This window comes from Chelonoidis abingdonii, chromosome 7, assembly GCF_003597395.2.
Source record: "Chelonoidis abingdonii isolate Lonesome George chromosome 7, CheloAbing_2.0, whole genome shotgun sequence".
In the NCBI taxonomy this organism is placed as follows: domain Eukaryota; kingdom Metazoa; phylum Chordata; order Testudines; family Testudinidae; genus Chelonoidis; species Chelonoidis abingdonii.
In genome coordinates, this window is record NC_133775.1 from 64,677,038 (window position 1) to 64,701,173 (window position 24,136).

The following is a 24,136-nucleotide window of genomic DNA, read 5'->3' on the forward strand; positions in this document are numbered from 1 at the left end:
CGGTTATGCTCTGAAACTGCAGCAATCTGTGAAATAAGCAGAGGATGTAAGAATCTGGTATATAACACTTACCAGGTTAGAGTCCTGGAAATGCTTTGGTGCATTTCTTAGGGGGATATTTGTTGGACGGTTTTTTCTACTGCCCTGATTTTGATACAGAATGGGATTCTCAGGCATTGGATCATGACCAAAGATCCCCTCTTCACTCCCATGTCTGTCTCCCTCTTCATTATAAAAACATAAGAACAGCCATACCGGGTCAGAACAAAGGTCCATCTAGCCCAGTATCCTCTTTTCTGACAGTGACCAATGCTAGGTGCTCTAGAGGGAATGAACAGAACAAGTAATCATCAGGTGATCCATCCCTTGTCGCCCATTCCCAGCTTCTGGCAAGCAGAGGCTAGGGACACCATCTCTGCCTATCCTGGCTAATAGCCATTGATGGACCTATCCTTCATGAACGTATCTAGTTCTTTTTTGAACCTTGTTATAGTCTTGGCCTTCACAACATCCTCTGTCAAAGAGTTCCATGGGTTGATTGTGTATTGTGTAAAGAAGTTCTTCCTTATGCTTGTTTTAAACCATACCCAAATCTCCACCTAATTCATCACAACTGGACACATTTTCCTCGGTCAAGATGGTGGATCATATGGTTTCCTCTTGTGAGCTTCCCTTCAAGTACTAGAACTAATCAGTACTAGAATACTAACAAGTACTAGAACAGCCCTTCCATTGGCTGTAGGTTTCATGCCTGGACTTCTCTGATCAATTCTGGCTGGTTTCTCTCCATGTTCATCATAAAGAGTTTGAGTCCATAGATCCCTGCAGTTACTGAATAAAAAAACCCTTTGGTTCAAACCTGAAGCAAAGACAACCACCCAGATGTGCAGCCAAGACAAATACCAGCCCCACCCCATTTACAGTCAAGCTACATGATGAATTCAGTCTGTAACCTTGTGCCATAAACAGTCAGCAGCCGGATCCAGAACAAGTCTGAAATCACTGAAGAGGTCACTGGCAGGGAAATAGAATTATGTGCTCATGTTTCAAGGATGAAGCTCCTTTTCATTTGGAGGTTGCTGCAGAAGGCAGCCATGACAAGGCAGCCATGACATTGGAAGGTCCATTGTCAATGCCTTCAGATGGCTCTCAGCAGTTGAATTTGAGCTCTCTGTGTGTGAACATAGCTCACTAATCACCTAGCAGGCATCAAACATTTCACTGGCCTCTCTGCCACCGGCCTACACATGTCACGCCCACCCACCCAATTCCTCCTCTCTGATTGGATCAAGGATACATGGGTTTCCAGCAGTTAAATGACCCACTGGTCACTGCTACTGCAGGAGGAAGACATAACTGTCCGCCCTTCACCTACTCTTTGCCTCTCCCTTTGTGTGATGGCACCCCTCATGAGTGTCTTTTGCCTCCCTTCCTTCCTCATTTACCTCAGGTTTTTCAGCCTTATCTCCCTTCCTGGACATTTTTATGGACCGTTCCAGGTTCTGCAAACAGGCCAGAGCATTTACTGCTTTTGGCCTCTGTTCTTTGTCCGCCCTTCCCCTCTCACTTTCTTTCCCTTGCACAACTCACTCAGCTCAGTATGCTCAACTTGCTGGTGTTCACTTCTTCTGTGCTAGCCTTGTGCTCTCTCTCGCTCGCTATCTCTCTCGGTTTGGGTTTGTAATGCCCTTTTGAAATTCTTTCTGTTCTTGCATTCCGATAATTCTGCTTCTGCTAATGGCTTCCCACTGGCTTATGCCTCCCTAGTGTCCTATATTGATTCTCTTGCCTCTCCTCTCCTCTCCCTTTCTTCTGAAAAGTAAAAGTCATCATAGTACAGCTCCATTTCACTAAGAAAATTCTGTAGCTGATTCTGTTGCAGAAAAGAGACTTAAAAGGAGGAGTGATGGACTTTCTCACATAAAATTGTGAGTGATCTTGTTCTAGCCGTTGGCACTAAAATTGAACCTGATTTTCAGACGCTACAGAAATAAGATGCAGAGTTGCCAGAAGCAATAAGACAGGTGCAGGTAGGGAAGAAATTGTCACAGGACTCACCTTTAAAACCTTACAAACCTCAATTATCTTAGCAACAGAGAGCTGTTTGCTAATTTACAAAGGAAATGAAACTCTGGTATGGGTAGTGCTAGGGGAACATGGGAAAGATTTTGATTTATTTGATACATGATGTGTCCTCAGGATGGCATCAAGGAACTGATAAAATCATGCAAAGCCAGGAGACTTTAGGTTGGTGGCTAGGTATGAGGGATGATGTGAAACAGAATTGGGACAATTGCTTAATTTGAGTGCAAAATAATCCCACAAGTAAGAATAACACCCATTTTAGACCTCCATGAAATGCGGGACTATGATCCACTTTGCAGATTGACTTTGTGGGACCACTACCTACAAGTAAAAAATAGAAATGACTATCGGTTGGTGATAGTAGACCCACTCTTGAAATGGACAAAGGCTTTCCCAGTGTTGGCCAACATGGGTTTAGCAATGGCTCATGTGTTGGTAGAGCAGGCATTCTCCTGTTGGGGCTTCCTAGCCGAATGGGAATCAGATCAAGGAATTCATTTTACGGGAAAAATCTTACAAAACTGTTTGCTGGCACTAGGAGTAAAACAAAAGTTTCACATTACTTGCCAGCTTCAGTCCTCAGGGCAGGAGGGAAGGATGGACAGAACCCTTCAACTGATGCTGTCTTTATGAATGAGAAAAATTGGGACATCTTCATTCTGTTAGGCCATGTGCCAAAAAGGGCTACTTCTGCTAGTGCAGCAAACCCCACCCCTTTTGAAATAATGGCAGGTAGAGAAATGATTGCCAGAACAAATCATTACTACATTGAGAAGATACCCATTTTATTCAAATCACCAATGACATGCATAAAATAGAAGGTGCTTTAAAAGATTTAATCATGACAGTGATTTTGAACACCTTATCTCCAATACCTGGATAAAATTACTTTTAAAGCCACAATTGTTTTACAAATAGTGTTAGATTTATTTGTATTAATTTGATATTATTGCTTATGTATTTTGGTAAAGCAATATAAATCCCACATGAATGTGTTAACTGTAGCCTTTTATAAACACCTAACCAAGTAGTTTAGTGTTGCCAGGCATTTAATCAAGTCAGCAACGGTGGGGTGGGGGGATCAGATGGACCAGACTCCCATGATCCTCTGTGGATGAACCAAAGTTCCATAATGCTTTGCATCTATAATTCTTTGCACCCAGGGAATCTTAGTGTGTTGTCAAATAATAGATTGTGTGTTATCTCTTGCTCTTATCCATTGATCTTTAGAAAGGGTGTCCAGGAAACCAAGAAAGGAGATACTTGTTACTGCAGATGTTTTCTGTAATTGATGAGCTAATTACTTGTAGGCAGATATTAGCTTATCAGTTATGTAAATGGAGATGTCATGAAAGGAACTCTGCAAGCTAACAGACCATAAGAATGGAATTTTCTTTTTCTTTTTTTTTTTCGTAAATAAGCACAATATATAAAGAAGTGAACTTCTGAAAGATGGTTGAAATTGTGCTGCAGAGCTGCTTTCCTGGATTGGTGATATATTTGCCTTTCTGTATCCTGCTGATTATGCTTTCACTAATAATATTTGATTAATCAGTCGATTAAGCCTGGTTATCTGACCTCTTATTAACAAAAGAATTGAATCTTTAATTAACAAAACCCAGTCCCCTAAAACTGTAGCTGAAATTCTGAACCCCAAATTGTGTCATTATGATGTATACGTACCTTTGTATGCAACCCCGTGCTCTGGGCATACCTAAGTCTCTGAGTGCCAGATGCTGGGACTGGACAACAGGGGGTGGGTCTCTTGATAATTGCCCTGTTCTCTTCATTCCTTTGGAAGCATCTGGTATTGGCCACTGTTGGAAGACAGGATACTGGACTAGATGGACCATTGGTCTGACCCAGCATGGCCATTCTTTCTTATGTTCTTTAGTTAGTAGCTTGGGGAACTCTCTGGCTCTGTGAGTTTTCAGGGATATTCCTTCTTTCATTTATAATTTTCTCTGTTACTGTCTGTCTTCCTTAAGCTATTTAATTTGCTTCTTGGAGGCAGAAGAGGAGTATTTGACTCCAAGTGCTGAATCTCCTAGTGAGAGAAGCCAGTGATTGGGTGGGTGGGTGTGTGTCTAAGGGGAAGAGTGGAGGAATGCAGGACATGCAGAACCTTGACCATGGCTTATCTGTTGTGAAACAAAGGAACCAACAGCCATGCACAAAGGGGTTCTAATGCAACATCTTCCTTAGGGAGCAAAACAAGATTTTGCCTGAGTTGTGGCCTGAGTTGCTGTTTCCTGCAAAGACCTCAGAGTGGAAGCATTAGCTCCTCCATGGCAGCTGCATCATCCAGACTGATGCTGGGCTTCAGCTTTTATTTTCACCTGTTTAGTTTGCTTGGCTTTGGCACCACATAGACTGTCTCTCATGCTGGTTCTTTGGCTGTGTTCACACTGGGACTGCATCCACTGGAGTACAAATCCATTGCTTCCACACTAGTGAAATCAGCGCTGTACCTGCTGGTCAGAGGGTGACACTGGCCCTTCAAGAGGGAGCAGGGCCTGTGCACCTGGGCCTTATCAGTACTTTCCAATGTGACCAGTGAACTGGGAGGGATGCCTGGGCTACTCAGAGCGAATAGCTGCCAGAGATAGCATGTTTGGGACCTGCAGGGAGGCTGAAGGCAGGAGAGTAACAAGAAGTATTTGCTGGCTGGCGTCCCCAAGCTGGGGCCGAGGAGGGTTGTAGCTCAGGGAGCATCGGAGAGAGTTGCCTGCTGGCTGGAAGTGGGAAAGCAAGAGGCAAGGGCTGGAAAGCAGTGGAGGGGCTTACCCACTGAGCTCTCCAGGACCAGAGAACTGGACCCAAGGGATAGGGCCAGGGGAGAGAGGGATGCTCCCAGCAGCGAGGCTGTGGTGACTCCTGTGGGAAAAGCAGCATTTCACCCCACTCAGGGTGCCTGCTTAGGGACAGAGGAGGCCCTTTGTCATAACTGGGCCTGCAAATTTACACTAATTGTAAGCTTAGTTATGGGAAACGGTATAAAGGCTTATGAAGTTCCCAATAACCTATACAAGCCAATGTTGTCAGGGAGCAGGGCCTGCAGCAGAGCCAGTCTCTGGGCAACCTCATGAGCACAGCCGGCCTGTAGGAGGCTGCCTGCTTGATGGGAAGAGTCAGCATGGGCTCTTAACCCCAGCAGCAACAGTACTTCAGTAGCTGCTCAAAACATTCACCCATGGCTGTGATAGCTCCTCTGCCTGCTTGTCCTAAGCCTTGTTGTAGCCTTGGATCCAGCTCTGCTCCTACCTTGCTTCACTCTAGCTCAGGGATAGGCAACCTATGGTAAGTGTGCCAAAGGCAGCACACGAGCCAATTTTCAGTGGCACTCACACTGCCTGGTCCTGGCCACTGGTCCGGGGGGCTCTGTATTTTAATTTAATTTTAAGTGAAGCTTCTTCAACATTTTTAAAACCTTATTTACTTTAAATACAACAATAGGTTAGTTATATATTAAAGACATAGAGAAAGGCCTTCTAAAAACATTAGAATGTATGACTGGCACACAAAACCTTAAATCAGAGTGAATAAATGAAGAGTTGGCACACCACTTCTGAAAGGTTGCCTGCCCCTGCTCTAGGTTATCTGTCTTGACTCTGGGCTCTGATTTCTGACTTCAGACTTTGGCCCTGGGCTCCTATTTCTGGCAAGCAACTACAGCTCTAATCACTGGGCCTGACTCCAGCTCGAACCGCTAGGTCTGTTAGTCACGTGACAATAGGAAAATGTGCAAAAGGGAGGCAGACAAAATGAATTAGTCCAACCTAAAAGGCCAACTGATATAACTCGAGGGCTGTGTTAAAATTATGCCTGATGAACAAGAATGGGACACTGATGGACTAAATTTGGCATATCAGAAGTCAGGCCTAATTAATGGATAAAATAATGAAAGGATGGACAATTCCATCCATCAATCCTTTTGGGATTAAAGAAAGAGACTTTGGGAGAAACATTGACCATGGGAGTGAGTTTCATCATCATGGCTGTTACCCTCACCATCTCCTGGGGGGAGCTCAGGTCTTCTTCATCCTCATTCTGAGAAATGTCCTGACCAGGCCAGGCCAGAGAGAGGGACCCAGATGACATTTCTACCCCTACCAGGTTCAGCTAAATCCCTACCATCATTGGCATGTGACACTTTGTCCTCACCCCACCCTATGTGTCTTTTTCTATCCCTTTCTTATTTCCCCTCCCCACCTCCCTTCCTTTTTCCTTTTCTCTGCTACGAGTCTGGCTTAGCCGGCCAAGACTATACATTTTGCAACATTGCTGGTGAGTCTGTGACCAGAAAGGGGCAGCTAAAAGCAATACCCCAAACAGCCCTAATGCAGTGAGGGTGCAAGTGAGTCAATAACAGAGAGAGAAGTTGCATTTTCTATCTTTGCTGTTCTTTCCTCTCCCCTTTGTGTGCATTTGTCTTCTAGGAAACAGGATTGGACTTTAATGACAATGGCTTCAGTCCATCTCAATTAATTTCTTCTTTTCCTTAAAAAAGATGGTCATTATCTGTAATATGGTCCAAGAGACTGTTAAACAAGTGGGGTTTTCCTTCTACAAACTGTCTCCAGCTGAAGGGAAAGGATATCATGCCATCCCTGGACAGTGAACAAGGCAGGCTGTTAAAATACAAGCCTTATTTAATACTCTACATTTCAAAAGCTTTAACAACTAGTTTTCTGTCTTTTCTGTATCTGTAATACAAGGTTAAAAGATTTTTAATCGTGCCTTTGCCATGGTGCTAAGCAGGCTGAGGTCTCCATATACCAAAACTTGGGCCTTGTATAACATTGTTTAATGTTGGACAGTAAGTTGGTTATGCTAACAGCTTTGGCCCAGATATTCCAGCTAAATTAATACAATAGGCCTCACAGAGTCTGGGCACTGTTAAGGGGCTGGTGTGTGGGGCCTTTGGGGACAAGATGTCTTGAGTTTTAATGAGTGCTTGCACTGGGGTGAGAAATTGACTGTATGTTTAGAACTTTTGTTATGGACAGTTTTGCACAAGTTTTTAGAATCATAGATTATTAGGGTTGGAAGGGACCTCAAGAGATCATCTAGTCTAACCCCCTGCTCAAAGCAGGACCAATCCCCAAGTCCCTAAATGGCCCCTCTCCCCAAGGATTGGGCTCACAACCCTGGGTTTAGCAGGCCAATGCTCAAACCACTGAGCTATCCTTCCCCACCAACCTCAAGGAGGGCATGGTATCCAGAGAGCCAGCAGTAAAGTTACTGAAGCCTCTGAAGGAGGGAAACTGAGGTGGGTTCACTGGTTGCACCCTGACCTGCTGAAGGAGGGAGCTCTAGGTAGGGCTCGCCCTATGACATAGCTACAGCTAGCCTGAAGGAAAATGTGAGGGACACTCTTGGGAATCCATTCAGTAATATGCTCCCAGGGCGTATTCCTTATTGCAGGAAATTCCTATTGAACTCTTCTAATCAGAAGCCCTTGATATGTCTGAGTTTGGCAAACAGAAAAATGCCTGAGGGGGTGTTAGTGTACCCTGCCAGTGAGTGCTTCAGGTCCCCCTCTGTGCCTGATTCACAGAGGATGAGTCTTACAGTCCTAGCAAGGGAGCTTTAGTGTCAGCTGTAGCAGTGCATGCGTCCAGGTCTCTAGGTGCCTATTTCAATCCCTGCTGTGTTGGTCAAGATGGAGGCTGTCATATTTGCACCAGACTTCAAGATCACTGTCACCAAAAACACAAACCCTCCCCCGTCTATGTGTACAACATAACAGACTTGCAAAAAGACCCACTTTCCACAGCTCTAGTATTAGCACAATTAAAATTTGGGCCCGGATACCACATTATCCCAATGAAACCAGAGGCAGCTACAACTTGTGCAACTTGCATACTTCCACAATGCTGGCGTAGCATTTTATAGCACTGTTGCAACCATTCTCTAACTCCACTCCACATCAAATATTAACATCATGAGCACTACGGGCATGACTTGTGCTGGAATTGAGGGGGCAATGAACCTGTATGTCAATGTCATCTTTGCTAACTAGCCAAGATAACTGACCAAGGTCACTGGCCTAGCTATAGAGTAGCATTGTGGAATGTAGTAGTAGGGAGGCTATCCCATTGACCTGTGTTTCTGGCCCTGTGCCCAGGGCCGGCTCCAGGCCCCAGCATGCCAAGTGCGTGCTTAGGGCGGCATGCCGCGGGGGCACTCTGCCGCTTGCCGGGAGCTGGTCCCCCGGCTCCAGTGGAGCATCTGCAGGCACGCCTGCGGGAGGTCCACTGGAGCTGCGGGACTGGTGAGCGGCAGAGCGCCCCCCGTGGCGTGCCGCTGTGCTTGGGGCAGTGAAATTGCTAGAGCCAGCCCGGCCTGCGCCACCACGTTTTCTAGCTGGCCTCATATTTTATATGGTTGGTCAAAAAACTTTGGTTTGGGGGTTTTCAGTTCTTCCCTCCCATCTCTCTCCTCCCCCACAACCTTCTCCTCACCCTACCCTCTTTTTTAGTGGCAAAATTTGCATACCCAACTATTTTGTTTGAAATTGCTTTTTCATCAAAAAACAGTCAAAAGAAGAATCTTCTTGAAGGTAGCACTCTAGCAGATAGAGCACTGGACTGGGAGTCTTTCTTACCTGCAGAGACTGGAAGCTCTTTGGGGCAGATGCTGTCTCTCACTGTGGGTTTGTGCAGCACCTAACACAATGGGCACCCAATCTTGGCTGGGTCAGCTACTATTAGGGAAGTAAGTGAATAGATGGTCAAGAAACCCATGTTGTTCCAGATTAACAGTGAAGCAAGATCCAAAGGCCAGATGACAAGCAGTGATGCCCCTACTTTTTGGAGTTATCTTTCCGCACACGTGGAATAATATTGATCCCTTCCTAGCAGGACAGAAGAAATTAGACAACGAACTCATGCTGAAAATTGTGACAAAACCAAATGTCTGAATCCCTGTAATCAACCAATTGCAAAGATCTCCTTTATTTGCTTCAACCCAAATAAACTAATGAACTCAGTTAAAAGGATTAAAAACCTTTCAATTCAATTGTCAACATGCCAGTTAAACTAATTGAATTGTTTCATTAGTCTATAGAATTTAAAATGGTCTATAAAATGGGGCCTAATCAATGTGTTTTTCATTCTGACTGCCACGTCCTTCTCTTGGGTATGATTTCCCACTGCAGCTCCTTAGTCCCCTTTATCTGGTTGTGTTTGATTCTTCTTTCGTGTATGTGGTGTTTGACACTGTGGGCAAGACCCTGTCATAGAAATGTGGGGCTGGAAGGGCCAACCAGAAGTCAGCTAGTCCATGTCCCACATGGAACCAGTTAGCAGTAACTGTTTCGCTCTGTGCTGCCAACTTGTGACCAGAATCCAAAACCAGTGGACACATTTAGTTAGATGCACCACCCATTTTACATAACCCAATATTACACTCTTTTGGAAACTGCACCTTTATATTCCAAGGTGGAGAGGAGTGAGGGTTATCATAGAATATCAGGGTTGGAAGGGACCTCAGGAGGTCATCTAGTCCAACTCCCTGCTCAAAGCACGATCAATCCCCAACTAAATCATCCCAGCCAGGGCTTTGTCAAGGCCCTGACCTTAAAACCTCTAAGGAAGGAATTCCACCACCTCCCTAGGCAACCCATTCCAGTGCTTCACCACCCTCCTAGTGAAAAAGTTTTCCTAATATCCAACCTAACCTCCCCCACTGCAACGGAGACCATTACTCCTTCTGTCATCTGGTACCACTGAAAACAGTCTAGATCATCCTCTTTGGAACCCACTTTCAGGTAGTTGAAAGCAGCTATCAATCCCCCCTCATCTTCTCTTCTGCAGACTAACAATCCGTTCCCTCAGCCTCTCCTCATAAGACATTGGCTCTAGCCCCCTAATCATTTTTGTTGCCCTTCCGCTGATTCTTTTCAATTCACATCCTTCTTGTAGTGCGGGGCCCCAAACTGGACACAGTACTCCAGATGAGCGCCTCACCACATGTCAATAGAGAGAAACGATTACGTTCTCGCATCAGCTGGCAATGCCCCTACTTATACAGCCCAAAATGCATTAGCTTCTTGCAACAAGGGCACACTGTTTTGAATCATATCAGCTTCTCGTCCACCATGTAAGCCCTAGCGTCCTTTCTGGCGGAATGGTTTCCTAGCCATTCGGTCTCTAGTACGTGTTAACAGGCATGGGATTCTGACCTCCTAAGTTCCAGGACTATGCTACTGTCCTTGTTGAATCTCATCAGGTTTCTTTTGGCCCTTCCTCTAATTTGTCCATGTCCTCCTCTGTTATCCTTGTCCCTACCCTTCAGCGTATCTACCACTCCTCCCAGTTAAGTGTCATATCTTGCAAACTTGCTGACGAGTGCAGTCCCCACCCACCTCCCTTCCAGATCATAAAAAATAATAGCAAGAATAAACCATGGTGGGAGAACCGTATCAAAGCTTTGCTAATTCAAGGGATAACACATCAACTGCTTTCCCTTCATCCACACATCGCCATTTGATGGTGAAGCTCCCCATTCTCTCATAGAGCAATTACGTTAGTCAGGCTGACTTGCCCGTGGGTGAATGCCACTGCCGAGTGACTGTTCCTAATCCACGGTTTCCTCTCCTCTAAGTGCTTCAGAATTGAATTCCTTGAGGACTTGCTCCATGATTTTTTCCAAGGGACTGATGTGAGGCTGACTTGGCCTGTAGGTTCGCCAGATCTTCACTCTTACCATTTTAAAGATGGCACTACAGTTAAGCCTTTTGTTCCAGTTGATCCAGACCTCCCCGATCGCCGCACATGAGTTTTTCAACGATAATGGCCAATGGGGCTCTGCAAATCACATTCCGCACAACGGTCTTTAGACAACCTTTCGGATGCAGTGCCATCTGGGCCCCATGGACTTGTGACTCCATCGAGTGTTTACTAAATAGTCCAGCAACTAGCTTCTCTCTCCAACAGAGGGTGGTCCACTTTCTCACCCATACTGTGCTTGCTGACCCAGTGCAACAGTCCTGGGAGCTGACCCTTGCTTGTGAGAGCAGAGGCAAAAAAAATCAATTTGAGTATTTAGCTTTTTCACAAATCCTCTTCACTAGGTGCCTCCCTCACAGTAAGGGCCCACACTTTTCTTGACTTTACTTCCTGTTGTAACATACCTGAAGACAAACCTTTTTTTGATACTTTTTAACATCTCTTGCTCAGCTCCAAGACTTCAAGGTGATTGCGCTTCCTGATTCACTTCTGCATGCCCTGAAGAACATATGTTTATGTACTCCTCCCTGGTCATTTTGTCCGCAATGCTTCGCATTCTTTAGCTTCTGTTTTTTCTGTTTAGCGAATTCACAAGGAATTTCACTAGTAAGGCCCAGCTTGGTCGCCTGCCATATTTACTAGTTCTTTCTACGCATCGAGATGTTTTTTTCCTGCAACTTCAATAAGGATTCTTTAAATTCACAGCCAGCATCTCTACTGGACCACCAGTTCCCCCTGCCATGTTAGTTCACCAGGCCGATCCTGCCCTTTCAGTTTCTTTGAAGTGGAATCAAAGTCTGCTTTTATGAACTCCAAAGGTCTGACTTCAGATGCTCTCCTTCTCCCTTGTGTCCAGGATCCTGCCTCGACCATGCATGTCACTGGCTTCAGGTTCCGCTCCACTTTTGCTTCCCTACTAACTCTTTCTCGGTTTGTGAGCAGCAGTTAAGAAGAGCACTGCCCTGAGTTGTGTCCTCCAGCAGCTCGGACAGGAATTGTCCCCTACAACTTTCCCAAAAACTGTCCGGAGTTGTCTGTGACCACTCGCTAGTATTGCTTCTCGCACAGAATATCAGGCGTTGATTAAAGTCCCATGAGAGAGCCAGGGCCTGCAATCTAGTAGCGTTTCTGGCTAGGTTGCCAGAAGAAAGCCTCGTCACCTCATCCCCTCTGGTCTGTGGTGTGTATTAGGACAGAATCCGCCCCATTTGACATACCAGCTGGATTGCTGCGCACACTTCTACAACCTATATCCGATACTCTCAGAGTTTCTTCCAGTTTCATACTGGGGCTACTGAGGCATCATAACTGCTCTCTTCATACAGTGCAACTCCCCCAACTTTCTGCCCATGCCCTTATCCTTCCTGAAGGCCAGTTTAAATAACCACTCGATGTGACAGTTACTCCAGTCTGGTGAGTTATACCCACCACTTGTCTCTGTTATTCCAATCACATTCATACCTTGATCTGTGTCAAGTCTTCCAGTTTCCCTGCTTGTTTCCCATGCTTCTTGCATTTGTGTATAGGCACTTAAGATAACTCACTGATTGTCCCGCTTTCTCAGTCTGAGACAAGAGTCCTCCCCTCTTGTGCTGTCCTGCTCGTGCTTCCTCCCGGTATCCCATTTTCCCACATACCTCAGGGCTTTGGTCTCTTTCCCCCAGTGAACCTAATTTAAAGCTCTACTCACTAGGGTTAGCCAGCCTGCTTGCAAAGATGCTCTTACCTCTCTTTGTTAGGTGGAGCCTGTCTCTGCCTAGTACTCCTCCTTCTTGGAACACCATCCTATGGTCAAAGAATCCAAAGCCTTCTCTCCGACACCACCTGTGTAGCCATTCGTTGACTTCCACAATTTGACGATCCCTACCCAGTCCTTTTCTCTGCACAGGGAGGATGGACGAGAACACCACTTCTTCCTAGAGCCACGTAGTCTGCAGTGATCTGCTCAAGGTCATTCTTGGCAGTATCATTGGTGGCCACGTGGAGAACCAGGAAGGGGTAGCGATCTAAGGGCTTGATGAGTCTCAGCAGTCTCTCCATCATATCGTGATTCCTAGCTTTTGGCAAGCAGCAGACCTCTCGGTTTCTCGGTTGGGGTGGCAGATAGATGACTCAGTCCCCCTGAGGAGGGAGTCCCCAACCACCACCACCTGCCTCCTTCTCTTAGAGCAGTGGTCTTGGAACCACCATCCCTAGGACAGTGCATCTCATGCCTTCCAATCGGTGGAGTCTCCTTCTTCTCCCTTCTCTCTGATGTACCATCTGGTCCACTCTCCACATTAGTACCTGTGGAAAGAACATGAAAACTGTTGCTCATCTGTATCTCCATTGCTGGTACATGGATGCTCCTTTTTCTTCTGGAGGTCACATGCTGCCAAATTTCTTCACCATCCCTCTCTCCCTTCTGCATAGCCTGCTCTGATTCTTCAGGATGTTGTGCCCGTAGACGCATATCCTGACGTCTGTCCAGGAAATCTTCATTTTCTCTTATGCAGCGCAGGGTTGATACTTGTTGCTCCAGACCTCAAACCTTCTCTTCCAGTATGGAGACCAGCTTACACTTTGTGCAGACAAGGTCACTTCTGTCCTGTGGAAGAAAGACAAACATGGCACAACCTGCGCAGGTTATAACAGCTGAATGCTCACCTTCCATATTTTCTTCCTTCTAAGAGCTTCCTCAGCTGTTGCTGGATTCACAGAAGCTGGCGATATGAAATCCTCAGTGGCCCAGACAAACTCCCTCTGTTAGCCTCCGCTGTTCGCCGCTCAGCTGGTTCGCGGTTGACTACCTTTTTAGAACAGTCAGGCCCACTCAAGGCCCACCTGGAACAAAGCACTCCCAATTCACACTTTTCACACAACCAGTCAAGCACACGGTCAAACTGCCAAACTGTTCCCTGCAACAGACACTCAGATACTCACCAACACAGCTGCCCTAATGCAGCACTTAGTGTACCTCCTCTCGGACAGATCCCAGGGAAACTTCCTCTGTTAGCCTCCGCTGTTCACCGCTCAGCTGGTTCGCTGCTGGCTGCCTTTTTAGAACAGTCAGGTCTTGGCTACATTGGCGCTTTACAGCGCTGCAACTTTCTCGCTCAGGGGTGAAGCGCTGTAAAGCGCCAGTGTAAACAGTGCCCCAGTGCTGGGAGCGCGGCTCCCAGCCCTGCAAGCTAATCCCCACAGGGAAGTGGAGTAAGTGCAGCGCTGGGAGAGCTCTCTCCCAGTGCTGGCGCCGTGACCACACTTGCATTTCAAAGCGCTGCCGCGGCAGCGCTCCCGCAGCAGCGCTTTGGAGTTTCAAGTATAGCCAAGGCTTCAGGCCCATTCAAGGCCCACCTGGAACAAAGCACTCACAATACACACTTTTCAAACAAACAATCAAGCACACGGTCAAACTGCCCCCTGCAACAGACACTCAGATACTCACCAACACAGCTCCCCTAGTGCAGCACTTAGCGTACCTCCTCTAGGACAGATCCCAGGGAAACTCTCTCTGTTAGCCTCCGCTGTTCGCCACTCAACTGGTTCGCTGCTGACTGCCTTTTTAGAACAGTCAGGTCCACTCAAGGCCCACCTGGAACAAAGCACTCCCAATTCACACTTTTCAAACAAACAATCAAACAATCAAGCACACGGTCAAACTGCCAAACTGTCCCTTGCAACAGACTGTTGAACCTCATCAGGTTTCTTTTGGCCCAATCCTCTAATTTGTCTAGGTCCGTCTGTATCCTATCCCTACCCTCCAGCATACCTACCACTCCTCTCAGTTTAGTGTCATCTACAAACTTGCTGAGGGTGCAATCCACGCCATCCTCCAGGTCATTAATGAAGATATTGAGCAAAACCAGCCCCAGGACCAACCTTGAGGCACTACACTTGATACCGGCTGTCAACTAGACATGGAGCCATTGAACACCACCCATTGGGTCCGATGATCTAGCCAGTTTTCTATCCACCTTATAGTCCATTCTTCCAGCTCATACTTCTTTCAGTTGCCAGCAAGAATACTGTGAGTATAGTGTTATGTAGCAGCACTTCAAACTGTGGGGTTAAACAACATTCTCATCTCTGCCACTGCCTAGCTATGTGACCTTGGGCAAATCAGTTTGCTTCTCTGTCACTGAACTTCTCCCCGCACCCTTTGTCCAGTCTAAGACTGTAAGCTATTTGCCTCACTGTGGCCATGTCTTCACTATGCACCACTGATGGTGGCATGTAAGGTACATGTAGCTATGCACTGTGATGAAAGCAGGTTGTGTCCATGTTATAGTATGTAGCTACAAGTGTCAATGAAAGGCTCTGGCAGAGGAAGGCAGCAGGGAAAGGCTCCATCTCTGCTGCCAGAGGCTTTTCCTGCTGGGGGCTATGTATGTATGTACATTACACACCACTGAAAGATGCACGCAGTGTAGATTTACCCCCTATATATTTACAGTGCCTAGCACAACTGAACCCCAAACTCTTCTGAAGCTCCAGGTGTTGCTGTAATACAAATATCTAATAGGCTATCTGGGCAACATGCATCCATGTGCTTTACTCTGGCCTCTTTTCCATAGCTGTCATGACTGGATCGTGGGCAGGCTGACCTAGTAGGGGCAGGTAGCACAGTGGATGCAGCCCTGAGCAGGAGAAACCCAATTGCACAGACAATTTCCTGCTCCTCCGCTTGGTTTCAATAGGAGAAGGAAACCAATCAGGACTCCTAGAGCTCCACCAATGAGAGCCCAGGACTAAAGTCCTCTGTCAGGGTTGAGCTTCTCATTCTGGCAACTGTTACCAGGTCTCTAGCAGCCAAAAAGTTCTGATTGGCTACCTCATAGTCCTGTGGACCAGGGTTTGGGACCCATGTTCCCTGATGACACCTAATGATTTTTTCTCCCCTTGTCCATTGCACTCTCTGTCCCACCAGCCACTGTGCTGGTTCTCGGCTCTCCTGGATGAAGTCCCATTGATCTTCCTGACTGGCCCCTGTGTACAATTGTCCTTCAGCTCTCATGCACTCTCATCCTTCAGAGCCTCAGCAGCCACTCTCTGCTCCAAAGTTCTCCTTTACAGATGTGATTATGCAAATAATTTCCAACAAATAGCCACATCAAAAAAATGGCAAACTGGTCCAGACTACTCGTGAACAGTGAATGAGGCTGAATGTGCCAGTTACATCATGTGGTGGATGCTCTATGTTTGTATCCATATGAACAGATGAAGGGCCAGTCAGTGGCCCTCAAGAATATGCGAGGTCAGTTCTAGTTTTTGAATAACCAACACAACTTCTTCTTGTCCGCTGCTACTAACCAGCTGCACACAACAAGTTACTTGCGGTGGATTATTCATGCAGCTCCAGCATTGTGCAATCTCTGACACACAGATCTACTGCAGGTAGAAGTGTATCACACAGATCTAGGGCTAGGCAATGACTTCTGGGTTTGTTTAGGTCTAGCACTCACCGGCGACTCTGTGCCTAGCTTGTGGCTGGTCAGAAGGAAGTGACTGCACACTCGGAGCCAAAGAAAGGCATGTGGAAAATCTGGACGAGCCAGACACCCTGAAGAGTGTACAAATAGGGTTTCACTAGATACCTCAGCTTTCTTTAGCACAGGCTGACAGGTGAATATACACCCGTTTTGCTGCTGGTGGGGTTTGTGCTGTGTGCAAACCAGGACTAGAATCATCACTGGTGTCCCAACAATCCCTCTCTAGGGCTGAAATGAGGAGTAGCACACTCTTAACAACCACTTTGTATTGACAACATGGCAAGAACTAACCGAGGTATTGGGACTCCACCATTCTGGGAAGAACCGGCAGTTGATGGGACAGTGGGGACCAGACAGACAGCATATAAGAAGCCTTCTATAAAATAGCCCTTGGGTGAATGGGTGGTTTAGGTTCCCCAGATGCTGAGCCCCATCCCGCTTCCTCTCAGAACATGACTAGATCACCCCACTTCCATGTATTCCTTTCTCTCCCTCCTGTTACCGCAACTCTGGGGATGTGATCTAAGACTATTTCCAGTCTGTTTTCAGGGTCTGTGGCTTCTAGGAACCATTCTGCGTGGGCTGGAAAGTGGAGTCAGAGCCAAGTGGGACGTGGAAGGAGGGCATTTAGGGAATCATTGTCATGCTATATCCGGATGGGAATCAGGGTTGGTCACCACTGCCCAATGACCCCAGGTGCTGTCTGGAATAGCATCACCTAGACAATTTGTTTCTGAAGCAGAGAGCTCAAATCTCCAAGCTTCTCCTCGCTTTCCACTCCAGGTATGCTAAGTTCCAAAAATCACCACCAATACTGTACAGACATGTCCTTACACAGCCCTGCCAGCGAGGCCTGCCCCCTGTGATATGGTGTCTAAAAGTGGCTTGTTCTTTAAGGGAAGCTCCTCCCACATTTCAGTTGCTTTTCTGAAAATAATAGGTTCCAGGAAAGGGATTTGCTTTCCCCCGTGCCTGCCTGAAACCCATTCACAGGCATCAGGGACTCGGCTGGAGAAGAGAAGGAGCAAAGGTAATGGCGAAAGTGGGACATCGCTTTGGGGAGGCTAAAAAGAAAGAAATGGCTAAAGTGATTGTAAAACTGAAATGCAGAGTGGACAGCTGACAACTGTGAGTTTAACATTCTTGAAGATCTTGGGCAATCAATCACCTCCATTTCATTCCATTATCTGTTTCACATCACTGGGTCTTAATAGGAATCAGAACAAGCTACCACTATATTTATAGAGAGAGTGAGTATGTGTGCGATATTTCTGTCCATAAAGGTGGCCTAGTCTTCTCTAATAAAGTTCTAGGCTATTCTGCTGAAATGCTGTGGTTTCTGCTCACTGACAGCTCTATGCACTGAAGAGGTGTGCTTCTTCTCTGCTGCAGGAGACCATGGTACAGAGAGTGGCAATCATTGGAGCTGGCGTGAGCGGACTGGCCTCCATTAAATGTTGTCTGGACGAGGGATTGGAGCCCACCTGCTTCGAGAGAAGCGATGACATCGGAGGGCTCTGGAAATTCACAGTAAGTGGGAAGCTCACTGGCGGATGACAAAACATTCTGATTTCAGAATATGGCTGGTCTTGTCACATCCCAGCTGTCTCTCCATTCTGCATATGCCCTGTCTTGTATCTTGCTTTCCCTGATGCCTATAGACTGGTTTGCTCTTCAGGAGATGCATCTGTTAATTGTTTAGAACAAATCACTAACTTTTGAGCACCATGTCTTTCTATGGCACTTGCACAGGGTGGTGAAATCTGTGCTAATGGTCACTTTACTAACCACAGTCACAGCCACAGACTGATTTGGAAAAAAGCTGAGCACCCCCAACTTCAGTTTAAGTAGAGGGGAGCTGCGGGTGCTCTGAAAATTAGCCGGTCAGTCCCTGTAAAATTTCTTTGTGTTAATCACAAGGTGCTGTGCAACCATGTGTTAGAACAGCCAGAAATATAACTGACCCTGTGGAGGCTTTATTGAGATTTCATGCTTAAGCAGGGCTGGCCAGAGAGGGTGGGGGCAAGTGGGGCAATTTGCCCCAGGCCCCGGGCTCTGCAGGGGCTGCCACGAGAATATAGTATTCTATAGTATTGCAGGAAGTGGGGGGAGGGTCAGATAGGGGGCAGAGCCAGGCTGTTTGGGAGGCACAGCCTTCCCTACCCTAAAGCTGATTCACCAGTTTGAGGCTTGCAGAAGGGCCAAACTGTCAGCTTTTCCATTAGGGCTACCATCCCTTTCACTTCTCAAATGCCTAATTATAGTTTGTATTTAATTTCAGTGTCATAGGGAGATTCATGTCAAGGGAGGGTGGCTTCATTTAAAATTAGCCTCTGGGGGAGGGATCACATGAGAAGAGCAATATCCTACACCACCTACCTCCTTCCCAACCCTACCAAGGGAGACCCGCCCCACTCCCCTGCATACCCCGAGGCTTCAGAGGGGTTAATTCAGTTGTTCTCAAACTTTTGTCCTGGTGACCCCTTTCACATAGCAAACCTCTGAGTGTGACCTCCGCCCCTTATAAATTGAAAACATTTTTTTATATATTTAACACTATTATAAATGCTGGAGGCAAAGCGGGGTTTGTGGTGGAGGCTGACAGCTCGCGACCCCCAGTAATAACCTTGTGACCTCCTGAGGGGTCATGACCCCCAGTTTGAAAACTCCTGGGTTAATTTAATTGTAGTACTCTGTGTCCATTCACATGCATGTGCTATTTTGAGCATGTCAGTTTTCACAACATAAGCTCATCCCAGATTCTGGAACAAGCTCAAATGCTCAGTTTGTGGAGTATGTACATAAGCTATGCTAAAGACAAACCCACAGTAACCGTCTCCAGTTTGTGAGGGACCCCATGGAGCCAGTCTCTAGGAAACAGGTAAGTGCATGGAGGTTAAGTCCATTAATGGCTATTAGCCAGGATGGGTAACGAATGGTGTCCCTAGCCTCTGTTTGTCAGAGGGTGGAGATGGATGGCAGGGAAGAGATCCTTGATCATTACCTGTTAGGTTCACTCCCTTTGGGGCACTCAGCATTGGCCATTGTCTGGGCTGGATGGATACTGAGCTGGATGGACCTTGGTTTGACCCAGTATGGCTGTTCTTATGTTCTAACCTAAATGAACCCAAAGTTATGGAGACACATATGAGTCAAGGAAGCCAGTAGAGTATCAGAAACCTGGAAAAATCTCGGACTGGATGGGCTCAGGTGTTTGGTCACAAGCTGAGATGGTTCAAAAGTTTGGGATTTTTTTTTAGGCAGAATTTTTATTGTTTCTTTAAACAATGAAACACAGCAAGCAACCAATATTTGGCCACACACTTCTGAAACCCCAAACCATGTTCAGGTTTTGGCAGACTAATTTCAGCTTTTCAATTAAAAAAACCACAACACGTTTTGAAGGAAAGCAGACATTGTCTGTGATTTTTTTCTGCTTTTTAAAAACCTCTAGTTTTTGATCCAAAAAAAGTTTTGACGGAAAATATTTTTCCAACCCTTTTAATGAGCTTTAGTGCCTTTTTACACTAGCTGATTCTGAGAACCAGTGATACCTTGAAAAGAATTTTTCTCAAAACTGGGTTTGTGCCCAGATGAGGAAGGTTTATTTTCCCAGGGCCGCCCGTGGGGAGGAGCAAGTGGGGCAATTTGCCCGGACCCCAAGGGAGCCCCCATGAGAATATAGTATTGCAATTTTTTTTATGGAAGGGGCCCCCAAAATTGCTTTGCTCCAGGCCCCCTGAACCCTCTGGGCGGCCCTGGTTTGTCCTGCCTCTCGCCCTGCTTGAAGGTCTACAAAGCATGCGGCATGTCCCGGGTGCTGCCCTAAACAGCAGCTATACGCTGATTTGCACCCGCTCTGAGATAGGGTGACCAGATGTCCTGATTTTATAGGGACAGTCCTGATTTTTGGGTCTTTTTCTTATATAGGCACCTATTAACACCCACCGCCATCCCAATTTTTCACATTTGTTGTCTGGTCACCCTACTCGGAGAGCTAGGATGACAAAACCACACATGCGTCTTGACTGTGATTTGACGCAGGATTTCAACTCAGGCTTTCAGAGGGACAAGGCTAGTGCCTTAATCTACCTCCCTTTAATACGAATATGAGAGTTTGGAATGTAGAAAATGCACAAAATTAAGAACGTAAGAATGGCCATACAGGGTCAGACCGAAGGTCCAACTAGCCCAGTATCCTGTCTTCCAACAGTGGCCAATGCCAGGTGCCCCAGAGGGAATGAACAGAACAGGTAATCATCAAGTGATCCATTCCCCGTCGCCCATTCCCAGCTTCTGGCAAACAGAGGCTAGGGACATTGATGGACCTATCCTCCATGAACTTATCTAGTTTGTTTGTGACCCTGTTACGTGTGGCTATTTGGCTTTGTCTGCTCGTGAAATGCAAAGGTCTAATGCCACCCTATTGAAATTAGTGCTAAAAATCCCATTGATTCCAGTGGGTGCAGGCTGTGGCCGGAGTTGGTTAGGATGGTACAGGGGGAACTAGCTGGGAGCAATAGTATGTAATTTAGAAAAAAAGAGTTGGACTGAACATCCCGACAGATCTATTTTGTTGTGTACTAGTCTCACAGGGGAAGTGGTGCGTGGCATGATATATGGAATGGCTGACTGTCTTCACTGGGAGGCATTTATTAAAGAAAACAGCTACATGTTACTGAAAAACAAACAGGCTTCCACACAGCTTGAGTTCCAGTCTTGTCTCCCTTGTTCAACATGGGGTGGGGTTCAGAGACAGAGCTCCAGCCCAAGCCAGAAAGTCTACGTGGCTATGTTTAGTGCTGTAGCCTACGCTACGAGATTCTCTGCCATGGGTTTATTTTATTTTTTGCTGTATAGGCGTACCTAGAGACAGTGAATGGCTGAATGTCATACTGCAATCTATTACAGGGCAAGCACTAATCTCCTAGGAGGTTTAAAACTTGACCAAGGCGTTGAGAAATAAAACGGGTGGGAAGAATCTTGCATTGGCAAGATGGGCATAAAATAGAGAGCCCCACTGATACTTCGCTGCTAAGCATTAATCTGATCAGTAGTTGGGAAGTTGCCAGTGACCTGAGCGTTAAAGTAGGCTGTTGCCAATTCATGCTGAGTGTTTAAAGTTACCTGATATGGGTGCATTTGGACTTGTGCTCTGCAAATGGGAATGTGAAGTAAGAAGGGTTATGTAATGAAAACAGAACAAAACACATAGTTCCCTATTAACAGGCAATGAGGCGCAAAAAAGGGAGTTAAACCCTTGTCAACTGCATGCTTCTTAGCTGGATTTTCGTTGCAAATACAGGAGTATCTTTACCTGTTGAGCTAAGGAGCTTTATAAACATTTGGGATGGGACCTGCTTTTATTCACCGCACTCAGTTTAAGAAATACAGGATCTCCCTAAAGTTCCTCTGCTTTGTCTCAGATGCTAACAGATTAATGACTCTTTGCGTGATAGCCTGGCTATTCTTAAGTGACAGGCAGAGAAACCACAACCCTGTTGTTTAAACACAATATCACTGTCAACAAGTCTGAACAAGTGATGGCCAGGAGAACTGCACAGTGAATTGTCTGCCAGGTGCAAAGCTTGGGGATCTCGAGGCATCTAGACAGACTTATGTGCAGTGCTGGGGAGGAGCCAGTGGTCATGGTACATGAAAGAACCAATGACATAGGGAAAGGTAGGAGAGAGAGCCTGGCGGCCAAATTTAGGATTGAAGTCCAGGACCTCCATAGTAGCATTCTCTGAAATGGTTCCAGTTCCACCACCAGGGCTAGTAAAGCAGGCAGAACTGCAGGGGCTCAATGTGTGGATGAGATGATGGTGCTGGGAGGAGGGATTTAGGTTTATTAGGGAATGGAGAACCTTTTGGGAAAGGAGGAGCCTGTACAGAAAGAATGGGCTCCACCTACACCAGAACAGAACCAGATTGCTGGCATGTAAAATTAAAAAGGTCACAGAGGAGTTTTTAAACTAAGGGCTGGGGGAAAGCTGGTGTGGAGGAGCTCATGGTTCAGACAGAGACATCCCTTAAGGGAGGATTTATTAAAGAGGACATAGGTGCCAACTCTGTGGAAAGGGGATTCTCTATATCTTGGTGGAGAGGAGAGGACAAAGTACAGGTAGGAACTGAAGAGCAATAGTCAAATGAAAAAGAGTCCCAGACAATTACACCACAGGAGGGCAGAGAACTAAATGTGGACAAGTTTTACGAGTGCTTGTACACAAATGCTAGAAGTCTAAATACTAAAATGGGTGCCTAGTAGCAAATGAGGATATTGATATAATAGGCATCACAGAACCTTGGGGGAACTATGATAATCAATAGGACAGAGTCCTACCAGTGTACAAAATATATAGGAATGAATTGTTGGTCTTGCAGGTGGAGGAGTGGCACTGTGTGTGAAAGAAAGCATAAAGTCAAATAGAATAAACATTTTAAGTGAATCAAACTGTACCCCACAGAATCTCTATGGACAGAAATTCCATGCTTGAATAATAAAGAGTATAGAGAAGGAATGTACTACTGACCACTTGATTAGGATGGTGATTGTGAAATGCTCAGGAACGTTAGAGAGGCTAGAAAAACAGAAAATCCAACAATAATGGGGTATTTCAACTATCCCCATATTGACTGGGTACATGTCATCTCAGGACAGGATGCAGAGATAAATTTCTAAACACCATTAATCACTGCTTCTTGGAGGAATTAGTCCTAGAATTCACAAGGGGAGAGGCAATTCTTGATTTAGTCCTAAATGGCACACAGGATCTGGTCCAAGAGGTGAATATAGCTGAACCATTTGGTAATAGTGACCATAATATAATTAAATTTAACATCCTGATAGGGGGAAAATACCAAATAAACCAACTACAGTAGCATTTTACTTCAAAAAGGGGAACTACATAAATATGAGGAGGCTAGTTAAACAGAAATTAAAAGGAACAGTCACAAGAGTGAAAAGATTGCAAGCTTCATGGAAACTTTTTGAAAACACCAAAAAAGAGGCCTTTAATTGCCAGGATCACCTCTGGAGCCTTTTTAAAAAATCAGTGTCACATTAGCTGTCCGCCAGCCATATGGTGCAGAGGCTGATCTAAGTGATAAGCTACACACGTTAGTAGTTCTGCAATTTCATATATGAGTGAAGACTGATGCAAAGAATTCATTTAGCGTCTCCATTATGGCCTTATCTTCTTTGAGTGCTACTTATGCATCTTGATTGTCCAGTGACTCTGCTGAGTTTGAGCTTCTTTTTTGGTGTTTTGAAAAAGTTTCCATGAAGCTTGCAAGGTTTTCACTCTTGTGACTCTCTCCTACCTTTCCCTATGTCATTGGTTCTTTCATGTACCATGACCACTGGCTCCTCCCCAGCACTGCACATAAGTCTGTCTAGATGCCTCGAGATCCCCAAGCTTTGCACCTGGCAGACAATTCACTGTGCAGTTCTCCTGGCCATCACTTGTTCAGACTTGTTGACAGTGATATTGTGTTTAAACAACAGGGTTGTGGTTTCTCTGCCTGTCACTTAAGAATAGCCAGGCTATCACGCAAAGAGTCATTAATCTGTTAGCATCTGAGACAAAGCAGAGGAACTTTAGGGAGATCCTGTATTTCTTAAACTGAGTGCGGTGAATAAAAGCAGGTCCCATCCCAAATGTTTATAAAGCTCCTTAGCTCAACAGGTAAAGATACTCCTGTATTTGCAACGAAAATCCAGCTAAGAAGCATGCAGTTGACAAGGGTTTAACTCCCTTTTTTGCGCCTCATTGCCTGTTAATAGGGAACTATGTGTTTTGTTCTGTTTTCATTACATAACCCTTTTTACTTCACATTCCCATT

The 24,136-nt window shown here is 45.9% G+C and overlaps 1 protein-coding gene across 3 annotated transcripts in view; it reads left to right on the forward strand.

Moving 5' to 3' along the window:
* LOC116839881 (flavin-containing monooxygenase 3-like) overlaps positions 1 to 24,136 on the forward strand; it is a 56,008-nt gene that overhangs the window by 17,795 nt on the left and 14,077 nt on the right. The window contains exons 1-2 of one of the 3 annotated variants that reach the window (XM_032806141.2): positions 17,272 to 17,321; positions 17,645 to 17,821. In XM_032806141.2, the coding sequence (XP_032662032.1) occupies positions 17,690 to 17,821 (132 nt within the window). In that variant the 5' untranslated portion in view covers positions 17,272 to 17,321; positions 17,645 to 17,689. Of the gene's footprint in view, positions 1 to 17,271; positions 17,322 to 17,644; positions 17,822 to 24,136 lie in introns of those variants that run through there. The other 2 variants (XM_032806142.2, XM_032806143.2) reach the window with 2 other exon arrangements.